This window comes from Littorina saxatilis, linkage group LG13 (genome assembly GCF_037325665.1).
Source record: "Littorina saxatilis isolate snail1 linkage group LG13, US_GU_Lsax_2.0, whole genome shotgun sequence".
NCBI classification, from domain to species: Eukaryota; Metazoa; Mollusca; class Gastropoda; order Littorinimorpha; family Littorinidae; genus Littorina; species Littorina saxatilis.
Genome location: NC_090257.1, coordinates 34,816,024 through 34,835,884, shown reverse-complemented (window position 1 = coordinate 34,835,884; position 19,861 = coordinate 34,816,024). Strand labels below are relative to the sequence as shown.

General features: G+C 42.8%; 2 protein-coding genes and 1 long non-coding RNA gene across 13 annotated transcripts in view; 2 read left to right on the top strand and 1 right to left on the bottom strand.

The window, feature by feature from the left end:
* The window catches only part of LOC138945580 (mitochondrial intermediate peptidase-like), a 30,929-nt gene extending 17,157 nt beyond the window's left edge, over positions 1–13,772 (bottom strand). Inside the window, exons 1-9 of one of the 3 annotated variants that reach the window (XM_070317022.1) lie at positions 13,050–13,772; positions 9,717–10,057; positions 7,023–7,196; positions 4,057–4,145; positions 3,261–3,408; positions 2,279–2,397; positions 1,345–1,408; positions 384–540; positions 1–3 (exon numbers count right to left, since the gene is read on the bottom strand). The exon at positions 1–3 is cut by the window's left edge and continues 46 nt beyond it. In XM_070317022.1, coding sequence (XP_070173123.1) covers positions 1–3; positions 384–540; positions 1,345–1,408; positions 2,279–2,397; positions 3,261–3,408; positions 4,057–4,145; positions 7,023–7,196; positions 9,717–9,923 — 961 coding nt within the window. In that variant the 5' untranslated portion in view covers positions 9,924–10,057; positions 13,050–13,772. Of the gene's footprint in view, positions 4–383; positions 541–1,344; positions 1,409–2,278; positions 2,398–3,260; positions 3,409–4,056; positions 4,146–7,022; positions 7,197–9,716; positions 10,058–10,902; positions 10,964–13,049 lie in introns of those variants that run through there. The other 2 variants (XM_070317023.1, XM_070317021.1) reach the window with 2 other exon arrangements.
* The window catches only part of LOC138945596 (uncharacterized), a 290,703-nt gene that overhangs the window by 140,659 nt on the left and 130,183 nt on the right, over positions 1–19,861 (top strand). The window lies entirely within an intron of this gene.
* Positions 11,005–19,861, top strand: part of LOC138945585 (leukocyte elastase inhibitor-like) — a 32,286-nt gene continuing 23,429 nt past the window's right edge. For 3 of the 9 annotated variants that reach the window (XM_070317029.1, XM_070317027.1, XM_070317032.1), the window contains exons 1-3: positions 15,226–15,382; positions 16,050–16,952; positions 18,075–18,242. In XM_070317029.1, coding sequence (XP_070173130.1) covers positions 15,299–15,382; positions 16,050–16,952; positions 18,075–18,242 — 1,155 coding nt within the window. In that variant the 5' untranslated portion in view covers positions 15,226–15,298. Of the gene's footprint in view, positions 11,091–11,174; positions 11,237–15,221; positions 15,383–16,049; positions 16,953–18,074; positions 18,243–19,861 lie in introns of those variants that run through there. The other 6 variants (XM_070317033.1, XM_070317034.1, XM_070317035.1 and 3 more) reach the window with 6 other exon arrangements.

Here is a 19,861-nt window from a genome sequence, read left to right as displayed (position 1 = left end):
AATCTGGAACAAACCACATCACAACACTGTTAATAGTGTTATAACATTTAACATAGTATGTCAATGTTATCACACAACTGGCAAGGGGAGGGGTGTTGGGGGGAGGGGGGTGATGGCGGATGGGGAATGGCGTTTGCACTGTATCAATGTTTATCACAAATTTATTTATTTAAATGTTCATCATGTACATGATTGTGCAATTTGCTATTTCTGGATTTGTTTTTAATTCTTATTACGGTATTATTTTTATAAGGCGCTCGGAACTATATCGGGATTTGCGCCATACAAATACCCTTATTAATATTATTATCATTACACGATACTTTACTGATGCTGCAATCTAAATATTTTGTGTAAACCTTAGTGAAGAATAAAGTCCACACCGGGTGATTCCATCATGGTGCCGCGGTTGGCGCGATGAGAGTAAGTGTCGAAGCCAACCAAGTTTGCCAACTGATGCCTGGCGGACAACATTGCTGACAACAGCTCCTCCTGGTGGGGGTCAGGGTACAGAAAGATTCTGTAGGCTGCCTCACGAACCTGATACCCAAAAACACAGACAGACAGACAAATGGAATCAGACATACTGAGAGATACAGAGACACACATATCATTCGCAGCTGCGTTCCTGGAGATTTGTTACTGGAGCTCTTTAAACTTGCAAAAAGAGAACACGCTCCTGTTTGAAGTACTCTGAACTGTTTTAATACTACTTTGATCATCTATAGAAAGGCCTCCTACACTTTAAGTTATGATCTCGCCCTCTTGAGATCGAAGAAGTTACGCAAAACTGAACTCATCCCTTTCCGATTAACACTTGTCTGTCTGTCCATTTCAAAGACCGCAATGTCAATCAATCAATCAATCAATATGAGGCTTATATCGCACGTATTCCGTGGGTACAGTTCTAAGCGCAGGGATTTATTTTATTTTTTCAATTTTTATTCAAGGCGCAGGGATTTATTTATGCCGTGTGAGATGGAATTTTTGTACACAATACATCACGCATTCACATCGGCCAGCAGATCGCAGCCATTTCGGCGCATATCCTACCTTTCACGGCCTATTATTCCAAGTCACACGGGTATTTTGGTGGACATTTTTATCTATGCCTATACAATTTTGCCAGGAAAGACCCTTTTGTCAATCGTGGGATCTTTAATGTGCACACCCCAATGTAGTGTACACGATGGGGCTGAAGTAGAAATAAAAAAGCTTACAGGGGGAGGGGTGTGTGCCTCATGCTTGCATTGGCTAAACGTTCCTTAAATGAAGCAATCTTGTTTGATTTATGATAAGAAGAAACAGTTTTATGCTACTTCAGCAATGCACCTAGAGACTTACCGTATCACTGAAGTGGTCAGAAAACAAGCCTGTCACCATGACCTTGTTCCCATCCAAGGCAAACCTGTCAAAACAAGTTTCAAGCACATTTTAGAAGATGGTACAAATGATGGTGAGCTGCAGGCAACAGAGACAGGCGAATATGATAAAATATTGTGATGTGGCATATACATTTGTTTGCAGCAGAAAAGTTATGAACTGGATACATTATCAGGCATAAGATTATAAAAAGGTACAACTAGAGAAACACCAGACGAAAGCGTAGCCTAGAGGAAAGGATGTCAGCCTTTTGCATGGAAGGTTTGGGTTTCCAAGCCTGGCCGTGCCTGGTTGATTAAAGGTGAAGATTCGTCTAATCTCAACTTATGTGCAGACCTGCTAGAGGCTTATTCCCCTGTAATCTATGTCAGAGTTCGGTTGGTTATAGTAACACGAAACCCAGAATTGGAGTATGACTGCTTGAACAAGAAATTCCTCCGATAGGAAAAACACCCCCGTCAAAGGGAAATAACCTTCTTAGTTGGTGGCAGTGAGAATGGTTATTTCCCTTTGACCAACGGGGGTGTGCCACTATAAGTCCTTGTATAATTTTAATCCACCAATAACTCCCTAACCGTGTGTTTGACTGGTCCCAATTTTTGTAAGGACCGTCTCAGGAATGTATAGAACCTGTTCACCAAGTTTGGTGACGATCGGTCCGTTCATTCTTGATATCTACTTGCAAACACAAATACCCAAACAAATACCCAAACAAACACATCGAGCGAAACCTATACACACCCCTATACCGGGGGTGCAATAAAAGGGAGGGGGGGGGGGGGGAGGGGGGGGAGGGGGGGACGGCCATACACATGCATGTAAGCCACTTGTGCTTATGAGTGTATGGGGGAGTCGAAGCCAAAGAACGCAGCAGAAGAAGAAGATCAACACTTACACATGTCTGAGATTTTCCGGCAAATTTTCTTTGGGAACTGAAGTCCCTTTCTGAGTCCCGTTCTGGAAGTAGCTCCCAAGCATCAGGATACTCTCGTTGAGTTCCACAAACCTCTGTCTCTGCAGCACACACAAACACTGTACGTACTTCTTAATTTGAAACTAATCACTGCACACTGAGAATACAATGTAATGCACAGGCACTGTTCGTACTTCTCATGGTCTGTATATGCAGAGACAGACAGCCGTTTTAGTTCTGTTGTTGTTCTCTCTGAATTTTGCAACTGCAACAAATGTACCTATGTGTTGCCGACAACGTCTTGCCACTTGGCTACTAGTTAGGGGCGGGGATGTAGCTCAGTCGGTAGCGCGCTGGATTTGTATCCAGTTGGCCGCTGTCAGCGTGAGTTCGTCCCCACGTTCGGCGAGAGATTTATTTCTCAGAGTCAACTTTGTGTGCAGACTCTCCTCGGTGTCCGAACACCCCCGTGTGTACACGCAAGCACAAGACCAAGTGCGCACGAAAAAGATCCTGTAATCCATGTCAGAGTTCGGTGGGTTATAGAAACACGAAAATACCCAGCATGCTTCCTCCGAAAACGGCGTATGGCTGCCTAAACGGCAGGGTAAAAATCGGTCATACACGTAAAATTCCACTCGTGCAAAAAAACACGAGTGTACGTGGGAGTTTCAGCCCACGAACGCAGAAGAAGAAGAAGTCTATCAGTGATTCAGTGTGTACTAACTCCAATGGACATTCCCTGTTCGAACCTCCTAAAATCTGAGACAATCAATCAGTTTAGAAGGAGAGAGTCTTAAAATGGGGGTGAATTTACAGACCTTATGAACAGAAAATCTGAGAAAACAGGGCCTCAAATGGCAGGGAGTCTTAAAATGGAGGGTCTTTTAAAGGGGGGGGGGGGGGGAGGGTCCACTGTAACTTTTTGTTGTAAAACAGTGTTACACCATCTTCTCTTCCCAACCTTTTTTCTATCCAGGTGAATACCGCTCTGCTCAAAGTCGAACATGAAGAGTTCGGACACGCGTCGATCAACAGCATCCATCTCCACCACATCCCCCTCGTCTAACACTTTCTTCAGCGCGCTGTGTATTGCCGTGTTGGTGTTCAGCCTGAAAAAAAGTAAATTGGAGTCATTAAAAAACACGCTCACACGCACGCACACACAGGGCCAATCAGGGGCGGGGACATAGCTCAGTTGGTAGCGCGCTGGCTTTGTAGCCAGTTGGTCGCTATCAGCGTGGGTTCGATCCCCACGTTCGGCGAGAGATTTATTTCTAAGAGTCAACTTTGTGCAGACTCTCTTCGGTGTCCGAACACCCCCGTGTGCACACATGCGCACGAAAAAGATCCCACGTTCACAGCGAAAGTCTCAGGGCTTGGAAAACACGAAGACACGCATGCATCGTCTATCGTCTCCGATTATCATGATCGTATTTCGATACTTTGACGAGACAAACCCAATGCTGGTGTGTCGAAGAAGACAGCCACAGCGGGCTTGTTCGAATCAAAGTATCACACCATATCTTCAACGTATTACCAATACCTGTCCCAATATAGACCAGTTGGTCTAAGAGGACGTTAAACCCTAATAGTCAGGGCCAATCAAAAACTGTTGGACAAGAAACCCATGTGGATTATTTGTCTCACAACCCATACAAACCAGGCAGGGTTATTTCAGAACATCGTTTATTCTTACTTCAAATCACCCCCCCCCCCCCCCCCAAAAACAAAAACACATGAAAAGTTTAATGACTTACCTTTCTACCAAGCTAGATAGCTTCACACAAGTGTCCTCAGCTGCTTCTGCAAATTTACGATCTGGGTGTGCCACTCGCACAAAGTCCGCCTGGAACAACATCATAAAAGTTGACAAAAATTAAGTAATGACATGAAAAAGAAAGTTTATAGGAGTAAACGTTTGGAAACTATGTAAAGACTTTATTTATAAGCAAATTTATTATAATATAACTTTGAATGAAACAGATATATTATTTGGTTTTTGGAATGAAAATTTAAAAAACGATCAAATTTATTTGATAAATTATTGTATTTTGATAACAAAATTTAAGTATGGGAAGAAGTTAGACTTACGTATTTTATTGGAATTAGAGTTAACCATTAGACAGAAGTTTATGTTTTGTATAATATAAAGTTGATTATGTTACACAGAAAAAGACCAAGGAAGAAGGATGCTCCCTGCCTTAAAAAAAAAAATAAATAAATAAAATTTTTTTTTTAAAAATCGGGCAAAAAATATGTGTTGAAGCATCCTGCATGCAACTGAGGTCAAAAAAATAAAAAAGGAGTAAGTTGACACTAACAAGTAAAATCAGACAGGGCTGATAAATTGTGACAAGAAATACAAAGGGAGTGAATCATGTAATTTATATCATCATATGAACACATATATACCACAAGGATATGGGACCTGACTAGAATTAACATAGTATATAAGAGAGTTAAGCTTGGTGTGTCTCAAACCGCAAAGGGACCACTCATTATCATACACAATTCAAGAACAATATTCAATGTTTAACCCTTTTCTGACTCAATGTTTGAAATGTCTCCAGAATTCAGAAGGGAACAAATCCCTTGCCCCTATCACATCACATTCAAATACCTATAACATGGTTAAACCCGGTCCTGACTCAAGACTGCAATTCTTACACTAGCTGCTACAGTAGGCTTATTGCTAAGGCAGATTTGAAATATTCAACAGTCATTAAAAGTTGACAGATATACCGTACTTTCCGGGTGACAAGGCGCTTCGTTATACAAGACGCACCCCCTTCTTTAAAAAAAAATTGTAATCCAGTCACCCATTGGACGCAGGGGGCCGATAGGGCGCACCAAAATGACCCAGTTTTTGCCATGAGAGGTGGTTCCCCTGTCATATCTGAGAGAGGAAACACTTCCTGCACCGGGGTCAGTGACCGGTCAGTGACCGACTTTAACTGAGTGAAAATATGTGTGCTCTGTGTGTGCGGCCAGATCAAAGGCATTGTGATAGCTGGGTGGCCTTCTTTATAGACACGACGTTCTTCCCAGGGGTCAATGACCCAGTTTTTGCCATGAGAGGTGGTTCCCCTGTCATATCTGAGAGAGGAAACACTTCCTGCACCGGGGTCAGTGACCGGTCAGTGACCGAGTTTAACAGAGTGGAAATCTGTGTGTGCGGCCAGATCAAAGGCAGGGCAGTACCTAGTAGCTGAAACATGCATTATCACAAGTTGTTTGACTGGTACTCAAGCGGTCTCTTTGATTTTTGTCGTATTTCATACACGGATTAGGCGCTTCGTTATAAATACAAGACGCAGGGGTCGAACTCAAGGAATAAAGTCGCGCCTTATGACCCGGAAAGTACGGTAGGCAAAACAGAATATATGGCAAAATTGACTGTTTTAACAATCTAAATATGATAGGGTGATGCAGTAGCTCCTCTTCACTGATGGAGATGTTTATCTGTCTTGAGTGTGAGCTATTTATTGGAAATTATAGCTGTACGTTTCTTTTGTGTTGGTTAGACACACCTTTGGATGTTGGGGGTTATTTGTGATAGCTAGGTCTGACTGCTGTTGTCTCTGTATGCTCTTGCAAACGTTCCGAGTTCAATTCATAATCAATTTTTATTAATTATTTAGCCCAAACTCACTTTTGTTTGATTAGCTTTGCCTAAAAAGGAGACTCAAATGTCTCATGCACTTTCTTTCTTTATTTGGTGTTTAACGTCGTTTTCAACCACGAAGGGTTATATCGCGACGGGGAAAGGGGGAAGATGGGATAGAGCCACTTGTCAATTGTTTCTTGTTCACAAAAGCACTAATCAAAAATTTGCTCCAGGGGCTTGCAACGTAGTACAATATATTACCTTACTCAAGTTACTGGGAGAATGCAAGTTTCCAGTACAAAGGACTTAACATTTCTTACATACTGCTTGACTAAAATCTTTACAAAAATTGACCATATTCTATACAAGAAACATTTAACAAGGGTAAAAGGAGAAACAGAATCCGTTAGTCGCCTCTTACGACATGCTGGGGAGCATCGGGTAAATTCTTCCCCCTAACCCGCGGGGGGGTCTCATGCACTTGGCTACATTAAGACTACAGTGGCACCTATCTTTTAGGATCCCCTAATTTCAGACTTTCTCCATTCTTCTTCTTCTTCTGCGTTCGTGGGCTGAAACTCCCCCGTACACTCGTGTTTTTTGCACGAGTGGAATTTTACGTGTATGACCGTTTTTTACCCCGCCATTGAGGCTGCCATACGCCGTTTTCGGAGGAAGCATGCTGGGTATTTTGGTGTTTCTATAACCCACTGAACTCTGACATGGATTACAGGATCTTTTTCGTGCGCACTTGGTCTTGTGCTTGCGTGTACACACGGGGGTGTTCGGACACCGAGGAGAGTCTGCACACAAAGTTGACTCTGAGAAATAAATCTCTCGCCGAACGTGGGGACGAACTCACGCTGACAGCGGCCAACTGGATACAAATCCAGCGCGCTACCGACTGAGCTACATCCCCGCCGTGACTGAGCTACATCCCCGCCCTGACTGAGCTACATCCCCGCCCTTTCTCCATTCTAAGACCTTGCTTTTTCAGATTGTCTGTTCATAAGCACTGTAAATTTACCTTCATTTAAAGACTCCCTCCTTTTGAAGACCTGATTTTCTAAGATTTTTTAAGGTTTTAAAATGGGGGTTCCACTGTATAACTCTCACCATGTCAGCCACACGGCAGAGGCAGTCAGACAACTCATCAAAGATGGTGACCATCTTGCGTGTCCGATATCGCGACGTGGCTTCCTGCACCAGCAGCTCCACCTGGGCGCTGACTTGGTGCTGAAGTAAGTAGAATCCTGCATAATCCTGCAACTCCGGGATCAAAAACAGGCCCTGAAACATAGATTTAAAATAAAATTAATTTTAATAAAACATGCTTGTTTCATGTAATACAAGAAGTTTCCTAGTGGTTCAGTTTTTCGCAGAAAGATATATACAAGCTCAACTGCAGGGATGTCGTTGGGCGTCAGACATCAAACAAAAAGCGATTAAAAGGCTCAAATGTCTGATTCACACAGCCGCATGGCGGTCAGATGTCCTATCGTATTAAACTGAGCGCAGTCATTGTTCGATAAGAACTCTATTTCTTTGGACAGCGCGATATTCGTTAATTTTCCTTTCAAGATACAAATCTTCAACAAGAAGAGCAAACGCTCGATCGAGTCACTTTCGCAGTTCTGAATATTATATGAGGCATCAGATGGACAGGAAGAAATTGCTATTCACAACACAATGAGTCACGTTCACATAAAATTTGAGCCCGGTCACTTTTATAGTTTCCGAGAAAAGCCCAACGTTAAGTTGTGTGTTGCCGAACAGAAAAGGCTAGTTATCTCCCTTGTTTTTCTGATAACGTTCGTAAAAGGCTACAGATGTAAATACTTTGATGTAAAGAATAATCCTACAAAGTTTCAATCACATCCGATGAACTTTGTCAAAGATATAAAATGTCTAATTTTTCCTTTGACGCTGACCTGTGACCTTGAAAAAGGTCAAAGGTCAACGAAACCATCGTTAAAGTGTAGAGGTCATTGGAGGTCACGACTAAACAAAATATGAGCCCGATCGCTTTGATAGTTTCCGAGAAAAGTCCAACGTTAAGGTGGTGTCTACGGATGGCCGGACGGTCGGCCGGCCGGCCGGCCGGCCGGACAGACTAACACTGACCGATTACATAGAGTCACTTTTTCTCAAGTGACTCAAAAAGGAACCGCATGCTCTCGTGTTCAGGTGCATTGAGGTTGTGCAGTGTGGATCTTGCGTTTTTGGGAATTACGAACCGTTTGTGGTATGAGCTGTTTGGGTACCGTACTTTCCGGGTCATAAGGCGCGACTTTTTTCCTCGAGTTTGACCCCTGCGTCTTGTATAACGAAGCGCCTAATCCGTGTATGAAATACGAAAAAAATCAAAGAGACCGCCTGAGTACCAGTCAAACAACTTGTGATAATGCATGTTTCAGCTACTAGGTACTACCCTGGCCAAGTTTCCTCTCAAGACATCAAAGAGACGCCCCATAGGTTAAACTCGGTCACTGACCCCGGTGCAGGAAGTGTTTCCTCTCTCAGATCTATGACAGGGGAACCACCTCTCATAGCAAAAACTGGGTCATTGACCCCTGGGAAGAAGGTCAGTGTCTAAACAAGGCAACCCAGCTATCACAATGGACCTGCCTTTGATCTCGCTGCACACACAGAGCACACATATTTCCACTCTGTATTCTTCCTTTGATGTGCGACTTATTTTCATTCTTCGACCGTTTGTTATCGGTATACTTTTTTTAATTTTGGTGCGCCCTATCGGCCCCCTGCGCCCAATGGGTGACTGGAATACAATTTTTTTTAAAAAGAGGGGGGTGCGCCTTATGCGCTGTAGCGCCTTGTAACCCGGAAAGTACGGTACATGTACCTGTCTGCCCTTGATGCAGATGATTTTGGAGCCATTCCATGGAATGTGTTTTGCAAAAAATTATCACGTTCTATTGACATTTCTGAAAGCGATAAAATGTCCTATTGATGCTGCATGAAGAGCTCAGGACATTTGTCCTATAGGTACGAATTTGCAGCAACATCCCTGCAACTGTTTTCAAAGAATTGTCTCAGACACTCAGTAATATTAAGAAATGTTCACTCACTTTCACACTAAAAATCACCTCACCCTTGACGTACATGTGCAAGTGTTACTGTGACTGCAAGTACACCTGTGACAATAATTCTTCATTGCACACACAACAAGACACTCACAGTGACACACTCACACATAATAGATATATATACCATTCACCTGAACAGAATTTGAAGCATGAGAACATGGCACAGATCAATAACATACACGCAAGCACAATTACACAGAAACAGAAATGCACACTAGCACAGTCACAAACCTACACACACATTAGGCAACAAAAAAAAAAATTGTCTGTTTCTGGTAACATGGCTAAAAAAAATAGGGTAGGTATGTAGGGATTTTTTTTTTTTTCCCCAAATGTAGACCAATAAAACTAACTTTAAAAATCGCGCAAAGAGACTGGATTCACTATACATAGAGACAAGACACTCAACACATTTACAAATCTGTGACAAAGACTGAAAGAGTATGACATGTTTTTCTTTGTTTACCTGGTCTGATATTTCCATGATGAAACAGAAAAGAAGACTTGAGACATCTTACATCTTGAGCTTGGACAAATGGGAAAATTTTTTGAGTTTGGAAAAAAAAAGTTTAGGGTCGGCGCCGAAATTTAGGGTCGGTCGGGTGACCAGAAACAGACAATTTTTTTGGGGGGGCCTTAGCACTCCACCAATAACACACACAGCAAATTACTTACAGCATCATTGCGATGAAGACTTACTTACAGCATCATTGCGATGAAGACTCAGGTTTATTTTGCGCTGACGCTTGCTGTTGAAGGCGGCTGCCAGGGGCGAGAGCGTCGTCACTCCGCGACCATGTACACCATAACAGTATTGTGCATGCACTAACTTCAAGGCTTTTTGACTGCAGCTCTTAACACTGTGACGCCCACACAGAGACTGGAGCCGAGAAACACAAAGCAGTCTCATTTTGGCTTAATCTTCTTGTCTGCGACCAAATCCAACTGCGCCCTCAGACTTGCAGACTGTCAGCATCCAGGAATGAGATAGACCATTCTCATGCTACCGCTATGCAGATCAGCCTTCCAGATGTCCTCCTAGTCCTATTGGCGTTTGAAGAAAGAAAAGACCGTATGTATTATGTACATTAGAGGGAATCAATATCACAGGGATGGCCAAATCGTCTGCCCGGTCACCTGGTGGGGTGAGTAAAAAATCCGCCGAGCTAGTAGAAACCGCCTGGCAACTCGCCCGGCTGGCCAGTGGAAATTCTGGTCAAATGCAACATTTTTGGTTGTAATATCGAGTTTCAAATCAGATGGAGCAACTTTGGTATGCACCGGGCCAGCGAAATTTCTGGCGGGCTAGTGACTCTCTTGCAGTTACTCGCCCGGCTGGTGAGTAAAAATGTTGGGATTTGGCCATCCCTGATAGGTGCACATATCAGGCTGGCAGAGCATGTGCTAATGATAACAAAAGATCAAATAACAGAAGAAGGTAAGTACTCTATCTTTTGGTTTTTAAAATAAAAAATAAAAATAAATAAAGTGTGGTCTTTCTCCCTGTCAGTTTTGAAAGATCACCTATAACCGTATTACTATAACTTAGTATAAGTTCTAACTTTAGCAGGTCTATAAGCAATGCCTACTGGAAAAAAAATTATATTAGAAATAAGCAAGTTTTGTTTACTTTTCCACTTATTTTACACACATGCATTGCCATGAGCGATTTGAATGTTTCATCACATTTAGTGATTTACTCCATAGTCCATGGCAATGTCATTGACTGAATCATTCAGTGAATGACTTCAATGAGAGATGAAATGATCTGCAACACGCAGACAACCGCCATGTTAGCTTTAACATTTTTAAAGGAACACACGCACACCCACACCCACACCCACATACACACACACACACACACACAGAGTAAACCTATGTGCACACACTTTTTGTTGACGAACCGGCCTGGCAGTGTTTTGTTCTGTGACTGTGTTCCCGTGAAACTTTTGTACACAACCCATTTCCGTATGGGAATCAAACTGAACAAGAATCGGTAGTTGTGAAGAAGGAAGGCGTCAACAACACAACACGCAAAACTACCACCTCATATTCGTGTACGTGTCCTTATGCGCAGGTGTCTTTTTGTCCTATTCGAATGAATGTCACATGTAGTACGATCGTATATTTATTTTTTTCTTGCAGAGAGAGAGTTTATTTTGTGTGGAGCAAGTGTTCTTTGTTGCAGGTGAGGCAGACATTAAGACCGGCCCATCGATTTAGGTACAGGCGCTTGATGGTTGTGTGCTTTTTCTTTTTCTTCACCTGTTCCACTTTCTTTAGTTAATTTAACCGAGTTAAAACTTTTAGTGCTAAAACTGGTTTTAAAAAAAATATTGAGGTGATGTTGAACTTAAAGTGTTGTAAATTAATCCAAAGCTCACAATCCAGAGGCATTATTCTGTTATTGTTGATAACAATCAAAGCAAAGAGTAGTACTAGTTAGCATATATATATCTAGTGAAATTGATTCAGGGAATTTGCTCTAAAATTCATAATAATTTGGTCATTTTGTTGTTGAAAATGCATTGTATCGGCCGCCATATTTGTCTCCCTTTGCTTGTCAGTTTTTGTTCTCAAAATGTCTGTGCCGCTGGATTCCTCAAGCCCCATCATCTAAATGAAACGCATCTGAACAGTTCATTCCTTAACTTAAATGGTAATTGAAAATACTCTTTATGCTTAAAAGAGCAAGTTTAGCAAATTCAGAGGCTTAGATTGTAGTAGGAACATGTCCCTGAATTTGCAACCCGAAAGTTCAACATAACCATTACGATGCTGAAGATAATTATTTAATATTATAAACATTATTCTCCAGCAACTTGAAACTTGGTCACAATAGACAAATTTGTCATTTCCTTAGAGCTACAGTAATATTCAGGTCAGGGAATCAATTAATTCTTTAAATAAAAAAAATGTAGTGTTTATGAACTTTTATCTCTTTATTAATAAAAATGTTTCCCATAGCATGGAAAGATTATATTCAAACCTTAAGAATTGTAGCAAAGTAACTACTGCAAGTTTTCCAAAATTACAGGCGCTCAAACTTTGTAGGAAACCAGTAGAAAAGAAAACGGATACATATAATATATAAATAATATACGCATCATTGTGTATAGTGGGTGTTTCCAGGATCTTCATATGGGATCTTGAGCAGGCTATATTGAGCGTTCTGGGGGGGAACATTTTTATGGAATTTTTAATCAGGGTTTGGTTTACTTGTGCGCCCTGCGTTATTGGCGCATAAATCTGTAAATGTCCCATTAGAATTCCCTTCAGTGCGTGTTCTTCCGGTGTTATTGGTGTAGAAACAAGATTTGTGTGTGTGCTGTCCTTCACTTAGAGCAGATGTATGCATTCATGATTCAGTTATTTTTGCCTCTGTTTCTGTTGTAAATTAGCATGATCTGCATGTTTTGTCAAATAGGTCTATGCCAGTGCCACATTGTTACCTGCCCAGGTCAAATGGCAAAGAAGAATGCTGTCTTTCCTCTGTGTGCGTTGTGTTTGTACAGGTGTTCCACAGCCTGATGCTGTACCACCAGTTTCCATTTTTTCTAATGCCGGGGAAGCTAAGGTGTCTAACTGGTTTCTGCATCAGTAGTATTAAAGGTAGTTAATCTGCCAGCAGCTTCTAGCTGTAACCTAACCAGTCTCCTGCATGATTACATGTAAAGTGACCCGTCCGTGCTTGTACAGTACAGTGGAACCCCCCTTTTAAGACCCCCAATTTAAGACTACAGTAAAACCTGTCTCCAAAGGACACCCTTGGGGTATGGTAATGGTGTCCCTAGTAGACAGGTGTCCTTTCTTCACAGGTGGAGGGCCGGGGCAATATTTTACAAAGAGCACGTAAAATGTACAAGACACTTTTTGTCAATCCTGAAGTATGTATTTATTTTTCAACACAAAACAGAAATTTAGCTGTGTTAACTATTATTTCCTTCGAACGATTGCTTACAAAGAGAGAGAGATCGAGAGAGAGATTATTAGGAGGGGGGGGAGTGGTAAATGATAAATGGTTGCATTTTCTTACCTGTATAAGTGGTCCACTGACGGGCAGATTTTTCGATCTTGCAGTACAAAACCACTCCCATACCACGTTGTTCAGGTCTTCATATTGCGTTTTCCGATGTTTCACAGTTTTTTGGTCGCTTCGTGCCCCTGACTCCCACTCCTTCATCACGTCTTCTTTTTCCGATTTGATCCTCACGATCTGTGTTTTACCACATCCCATCTCCTTTGCCACATCTCGGCATGATTGGCCGCTATCTAGTTTTTTTCAAGGCAGCGACACGCTGCTCTAAAGTCAACGCTTTTCTTTTTCCTGCTGGAGATTCCATTTTCAAACACAGTACTGTTGCTTTTGGTTGTGACTGTATCCACAATGGGGGAAAAGTGAAAGTGAGCGAAGCAAAAGTGAGAGCGAAAGTGAGTCTCCATCTAAACAAGCCACTGATTGGTCAGAAAAGGGACAGGACAACCAATCAACAACCATTTGTGCTACGGCTGCCGAGCACTGACCTGAATGACCTGAATAACAGTCGAGTTTTCGAAGTTGCGTTTTCATGTACGTAGTGTCCGTTTGTGACAGTGTTTACACTTCCTACTGTCCGAAAAAGCGTGTCCGCGTCCGTAAGTGGCAGGTGTCCGTCCGTTAAAGGTTAGTTATTGTTGAAATCGTGTTCGTTCCATGATAAACTGTCCGTATGTAGCAGGTGGCCGTTACAACAAGGGTCCGCTAGCCTCAGGTTTTACTGTACCGCTATATCGTGTTATCTGTATGTGTGTGTGTGTGTGTAATCCGATGTAAAGTGTACATTTGGTGGCGCAGTGGTACGTAATCTCAACACTGAACAAGAATAACCCGAGGAGAGTTCTACAACCTCAAAGGATTGAGAAGTCACCGAAGTGCATTTAAGGGCATTCTCATAGAGTGCTGAACCTGAAAAGGTCCGTTTTTGTTTAGCCAAGACTGCTACCGGTTTCGAGCTGAGAAGCTCTCATCAGGCAGTCTCTTTTCTCTTTTCTTTTCTCCCTTTTCAGGTTCAGCACTCTATGAGAATGCCCTTAAATGCACTTCGGTGACTTCTCAATCCTTTGAGGTTGTAGAACTCTCCTCGGGTTATTCTTGTTCAGTGTTGCAATCGGCTCCGAAAGGGTTTGATTCTCCAGTAGGCTGTCTGTGAAGAGTTCTTTCTAGATCTAATTCTTACCCCCTCCCCCCACCTCTTCCATTACCTCTAGTGTGCTCCCTGCTTTCAAAATTCCTTGTTGGAATGTAGGCGGTGGAGACACACACAGAGTAAAGGATGATCTCCCTTGCTCATGACGTAATTTCTATGCATTCTCGCTCTTGACGTCATTCTATATTTAACTTTTCTTTAAAAGTACAAGCGATCGAGTGCACATTTTGGCATTTTTAGCAGCGCTCTCATTATAAATTTATATATATATATATATATATATATATATATATATATATGAAACACAAATGTAGCAAAGAAAACTTCTGCATGCCACCACAGAGACACTCCCTTTAAGTCAAGACTACTATGTAGCTGCTAAGGCAGACTGCCTTTTCAGGAACTGTTTGTTCTTAAAACAATGTTTAAACCTCCTGAGAAAGCATGCAGACCTGAGGTGTTATTGGTAGAACCCTCCTTTTAAGGTCCCCTATTTTAAGACCCCCCTCCCCCCTTTTTTTAATTTTCTTTTTAAGACATTGCTCTTTTAGATTTTCAGTTCATAACTTCTGCAAATTGATCTCCATTTTATGACTTCCTCCCTTTTAAGACTTAATTTGATTTGCTAACATTTGTGTTGGTCTTAATGAAAGGTTCCATTGCTTACACTACAGACCAGTGAGCTGAAGAATGTTTTGAACAAAACTTTACGGAGCCTGCTCAAGCTGCCACTGTTTTATTCACCTCAGGTGTGGTTAAAGAAAACACAAACGCTTCTTTGTTCACACTGTATGTGTAGAACTGATAGCTCAGACTGTTACTGTTAGACAGGGAATTGACGGATTCCTGTGTATTCTGTGTGTGACTTTCGGACAAAATTGTATAGACCAGGTGTGGTATGCAGGGAAAGGTTTTAGCGACACTTGACCGCATGGTGGCGCTGTTTATTCTGTAGCTGTGTAAGTCGCGCTAATTGCCATTTACGAAACCCTGTTTCGACCCGCCAAAGTCACGTGACGATTTTAAACTTGCGGGACCTACCTCTCGGCTCTACAGTCGCTAACGGCCTGATGCCGCTGGGTCATCTTTTGATGTTTGCATGGCTGTGTCCGCATCTGCTCTGATGCAATCGGTCGCCTCACTGACCGTGGTTATCTCGTCTAGTAGGAAGCGTCGAGTGGCGGTGATTTCCTTTGATAAGGGTGTTTGTGCGCGTGGTTTATAAATAGACAACCTCGTTAGCTAAAAATGTTGTGAGGTGCACTCGTGAATGCCAGTTGTAATCGGAAATTAAAGCGTAGTAGCTAAAAACGGCCTCAGAATCTGAAACCACCTCAAATAAATTCTTTATTTTCTTGAAATACCACTCCTGCTATGCATATGCCTGAGAGAGTTTGGTAGTGCTCTACTCAGTTGGTCCAAGATGAAGCCGGAATTGCTTGTGTGTCAGAGTTGTAACACTGAAGTTTGAATGTGTGTGTGTGTCAGTATTGGCGTTAACCAACAATTACCGGTAAAAATACCGGTTGAAATGAAAAAATACCGGGAAAAAATTGGCTGCCGGTATGACCTACCGGTTGATTTGTAAAACTATCGGTAAAAAAAAAAATTTAAAAAAAACCTGTACTCTGAGTTGGACTCTTACTGGTTCAAATGACCAGCCTATCGTTTTTTCCTGGACTGTTTGCACTATAAAAGTTTGCGTACCGGTTTGAAAAAATACTACATAGCGCAATCACTGGTGTGTGTGTGTGGGAATCTTTTACCTAAAATTGCTCTTAGTAACTGTGCTATTCTTTTTGCATTCATGAGGCATTAATTCATGCTGTTTAATTTTATTTTTCTTGCAGCTGATGGTTGTGAGCTTAGGACTACTTATTTGTGTCAGCGTCCACATCACCATGGCATCAGGATCATTGCTAGACAAGGCAGAGGTCAAGGACATGGCTGCGGCCAACACACAGTTCGCCCTTGACCTAGTTCGCAAATGTGCAGCAGGAGGCATGAAGGGTCAGAACGTGTTCCTTGGTCCGTACAGCATCACCACAGCTCTGGCCATGACCTACATGGGTGCGCGAGGTGACACGGCTGAAGAGATGAAGAGTGCTCTGAAATGGTCGTCCCCCGAGGCCCCCACTGCAGGATTCGGCAGTTATCTGCCCCTTCTGCAGGAAGCGGCCAGCCCGGCAAGCAAGGGGTACGTTCTGGTCGGAGCCCAGCGCATCTACGTCAGCAGGAAGATGACGCTGACTGGTGAATTCAGTAAAGCAACCCAGCAGCACTTTTCATCCGAGGCCCAGACAGCTGACTTTGTGGGCCAGGCGGAGAAGGAGAGAGACAACATCAACAGCTGGGTGAGCGGTCAGACCCGCGGCAAGATCACAGACCTACTGCCCTCGGGGTCCCTCGACTCCATGACAGCCATGGTGTTGGTGCAGGCTCTCTACTTCAAGGGCAACTGGATGCACAAGTTTGATGCACGGAAAACTCAACCAGCTGACTTTTTCGCCCCAAATGGGAAGATCAGGGTGTCCATGATGCAGCAGGAACGAAACTTTAACTACGGCAAATTTCAAGAGCTAGGGTGCACAGCGGTTGAGCTCCCCTACGCCAGCAACAGTGACAACTCCAGCAGTCATGACCTGAGCATGCTGATCCTGCTGCCCGACGCTAAGGACGGCCTTGGCCAGCTTGAGGAACAGCTGACCGCTGCTGACCTGGAAAAAGTCCGCAAAAACCTCCACTCGGTGAAAGTAAGTACAGTGGAACCCCCATTTTAAGACCTACAAAACCTTGAGAAAATAGGGTCTTAAAAAGGAGGGAGTCTTAAAACGCAGGTAGTTTTACAGAGACTATGAACAGAAAATCTTACAGGGGGGGGGGGGGGGGGGGGGGGGGGGGGAGGAGGGGGGTCTTAAAATGGGGGTACCATTGTTCTGTGATTACACATCCCACCCCACTCTTGTTTAAGATCATCCACAATCGGAGAACTTAGAAGAGACGGAGTCAATAGGAGGAAGATTTACAGACATTGTGGTAAGGAAAGTATGAGAAGGCTTGGTTAAAAAGGCTTTAATCGGGGGGTCTTGAAAGGTGGGTTCTACTCTAGTTACGAAGTTCGTCTTCTCGTTTGCTCCTTCTAGACATGCACTCCTGCGGCACGCATGGATGCCGCCGTCTTCTTTAGGGCCACCAGGGCCGAGGAGCATAAGAAAGTTACCAACCGAGCGGGTGCCAGCCTCAGTGTAGGACTGGTTGCAATTGAGATTTGTTGTCTTCTTCTTCTTCTGCGTTCGTGGGCTGAAACTCCCATGTACACTCGTGTTTATTTTGCACGAGTGGAATTTTACGTGTATAACCGTTTTTTACCCCGCCATTTAGGCAGCCATACGCCGTTTTCGGAGGAAGCATGCTGGGTATTTTCGTGTTTCTATAACCCACCGAACTCTGACATGGATTACAGGATCTTTTTCGTGCGCACTTGGTCTTGTGCTTGCGTGTACACACGGAGGTGTTCGGACACCGAGGAGAGTCTGCACACAAAGTTGACTCTGAGAAATAAATCTCTCCGAACGTGGGGACGAACTCGCGCTGACAGCGGCCAACTGGATACAAATCCAGCACGCTACCGACTGAGCTACATCCCCGCCCGAGATTTGTTGTGATTTCAACGAATAAGATCCCATGGTTTGTTATCACCCGGTTGGGTGCTACCCACTTTGGCTTCGTGCACCTCTGCCCTGGTGGCCAAATAGCTTCTCCTGCAGGTGGTCTCATCCAGCCAAGTTGTGCTTCTTTTCCACCTCATCAGACATTTAATCTCTCACTAAAACAACTAGTACTCTGTGCTCAAACAGTTTTATGTTGCTTTTCAGGTGAACTTGAAATTGCCAAAGTTTTCGGTGGAGAGCAGCTTTGCCCTAAAAGACATACTGATCAAGCTGGGAATGACACTGGCCTTTCACAACCAAAAGGCGGATTTCTCTGGCATGGTGACTGGCCCAGACGCCGAGCTGCTCTACATATCGGAAGTTTTCCACAAGGTATCGTTTTGAATTTATTCTCTTTTCTGACTGTTTAGTACCCTTACAAAAATGTATCCCCACTCCACTAACACTCGCACACGCACATACACATCCATTTCACCCCATCTGACATCTAATCTCTCAAAAAAAATTGTACATTGCTTTATACCCTTTCTATTTTGTTAAAGCATGTGATTAAAACTGTCTCCTCTCGTCTCGAATACCCACACATCTGAAATTTTTCACAAGGTATTGACAACTGAAGTTTTTCACAAGGTATTGACGACTGAAGTTTTCAACAAGGTATTGACGACTGAAGTTTTTGTACAAGGTACATGTATCAACGACTTAAGTTGTTCTGTTTACGGTGTTTTCATACCTGGTGTCATTTCAAAGAAGCAAAAACAAGACTTCTACTTATGCGGCCATGCACATACAAAATAGACAAAGAAAAACAGTATCCCCTGAAATGAAAAAATTCCCACAAAGACGAAAATTGAAAGGAAGTTGAGCAGGATGGATAAATTGTACAGTTCAGAGGAAAAAAGATGCATAACTGTACTTAATATTTTGCTAGCTCTCTAGCAAGTGTTTGAAACAAAAGGCGGGATGTATGTATATAATGCTACATATCACAATGTTGTCAGAAACAGACAATGTTAAGAAAAAACTCGGTTGGATTTTTAATTGACAGTGGAAGACTTACGCTCTTTCACAACAGTGATGCAAACATGCACTGCTGATCAGTGAAGGCACGAGATCATGGCGTCACAAAAAATAATTAGATTTGATGCCACATGTTTTGCAGTGTACACTCAATTTTTTCATGTTCATTTTCATAACTTCATTGTCCCAATCACTGGGAAATTCGGGACGCTTCCTCCCAGTGGAAAGCTAGCAGCAACAGAGTCACGCTACCCAGGTGTTTGCGTGTTTAGGTGTAATCAGCCACCTGCACTTATGGCAGTATGATCGAGGTCTTTTACGTGCCATAGTGGTGAAACGGGGGTGGAACATGGATACCGTCTCTGAGTCTGCACATAAAGTTTACTCCTGTCCGTCCCGGCCTCGAACCTGTGACCTTATGATCACAGGTCCAGTGCTCTACCAACTGAGCTACCGGGTGCTCCTCTTTTCAAAATATGCTCAGCGGCTCTGATTAGTCACTGTTGCTATGATCCCTTTCCTCCATTTATCTGAGCAATGAATCAATGACCAATGCCCCATTGTTTAAAGGGGCTCAACTCTTTCACAACCAATAAAAACCCAGACAAAGTTATTTCTACAATACATCAATTGTGATGATGTCATCTGTTGCTTGAGAGGCAAAGCTGTGCTTGGAAAAAAATCACAGGCTATCTGCGTTTTGATTTTGATCTGCTTTAAAAAAAAATCCGACAACATTTTTTTGTATGTAGGGACTCAAGACTTAAATGTTCTTATAAAAACAAGGAAAATTGCCTTGCCGCGTCAAACATAAAATACATCTACCGTATTTTCCGGGTCATAAGGCGCGACTTTTTTCCTCAAGTTTGACCCCTGCGCCTTGTATAACGAAGCGCCTAATCCGTGTATAAAATACGAACAAACAAAAATTTTGGAAAAAATCATGGGGAACAAAACGTGACAAAAACTCA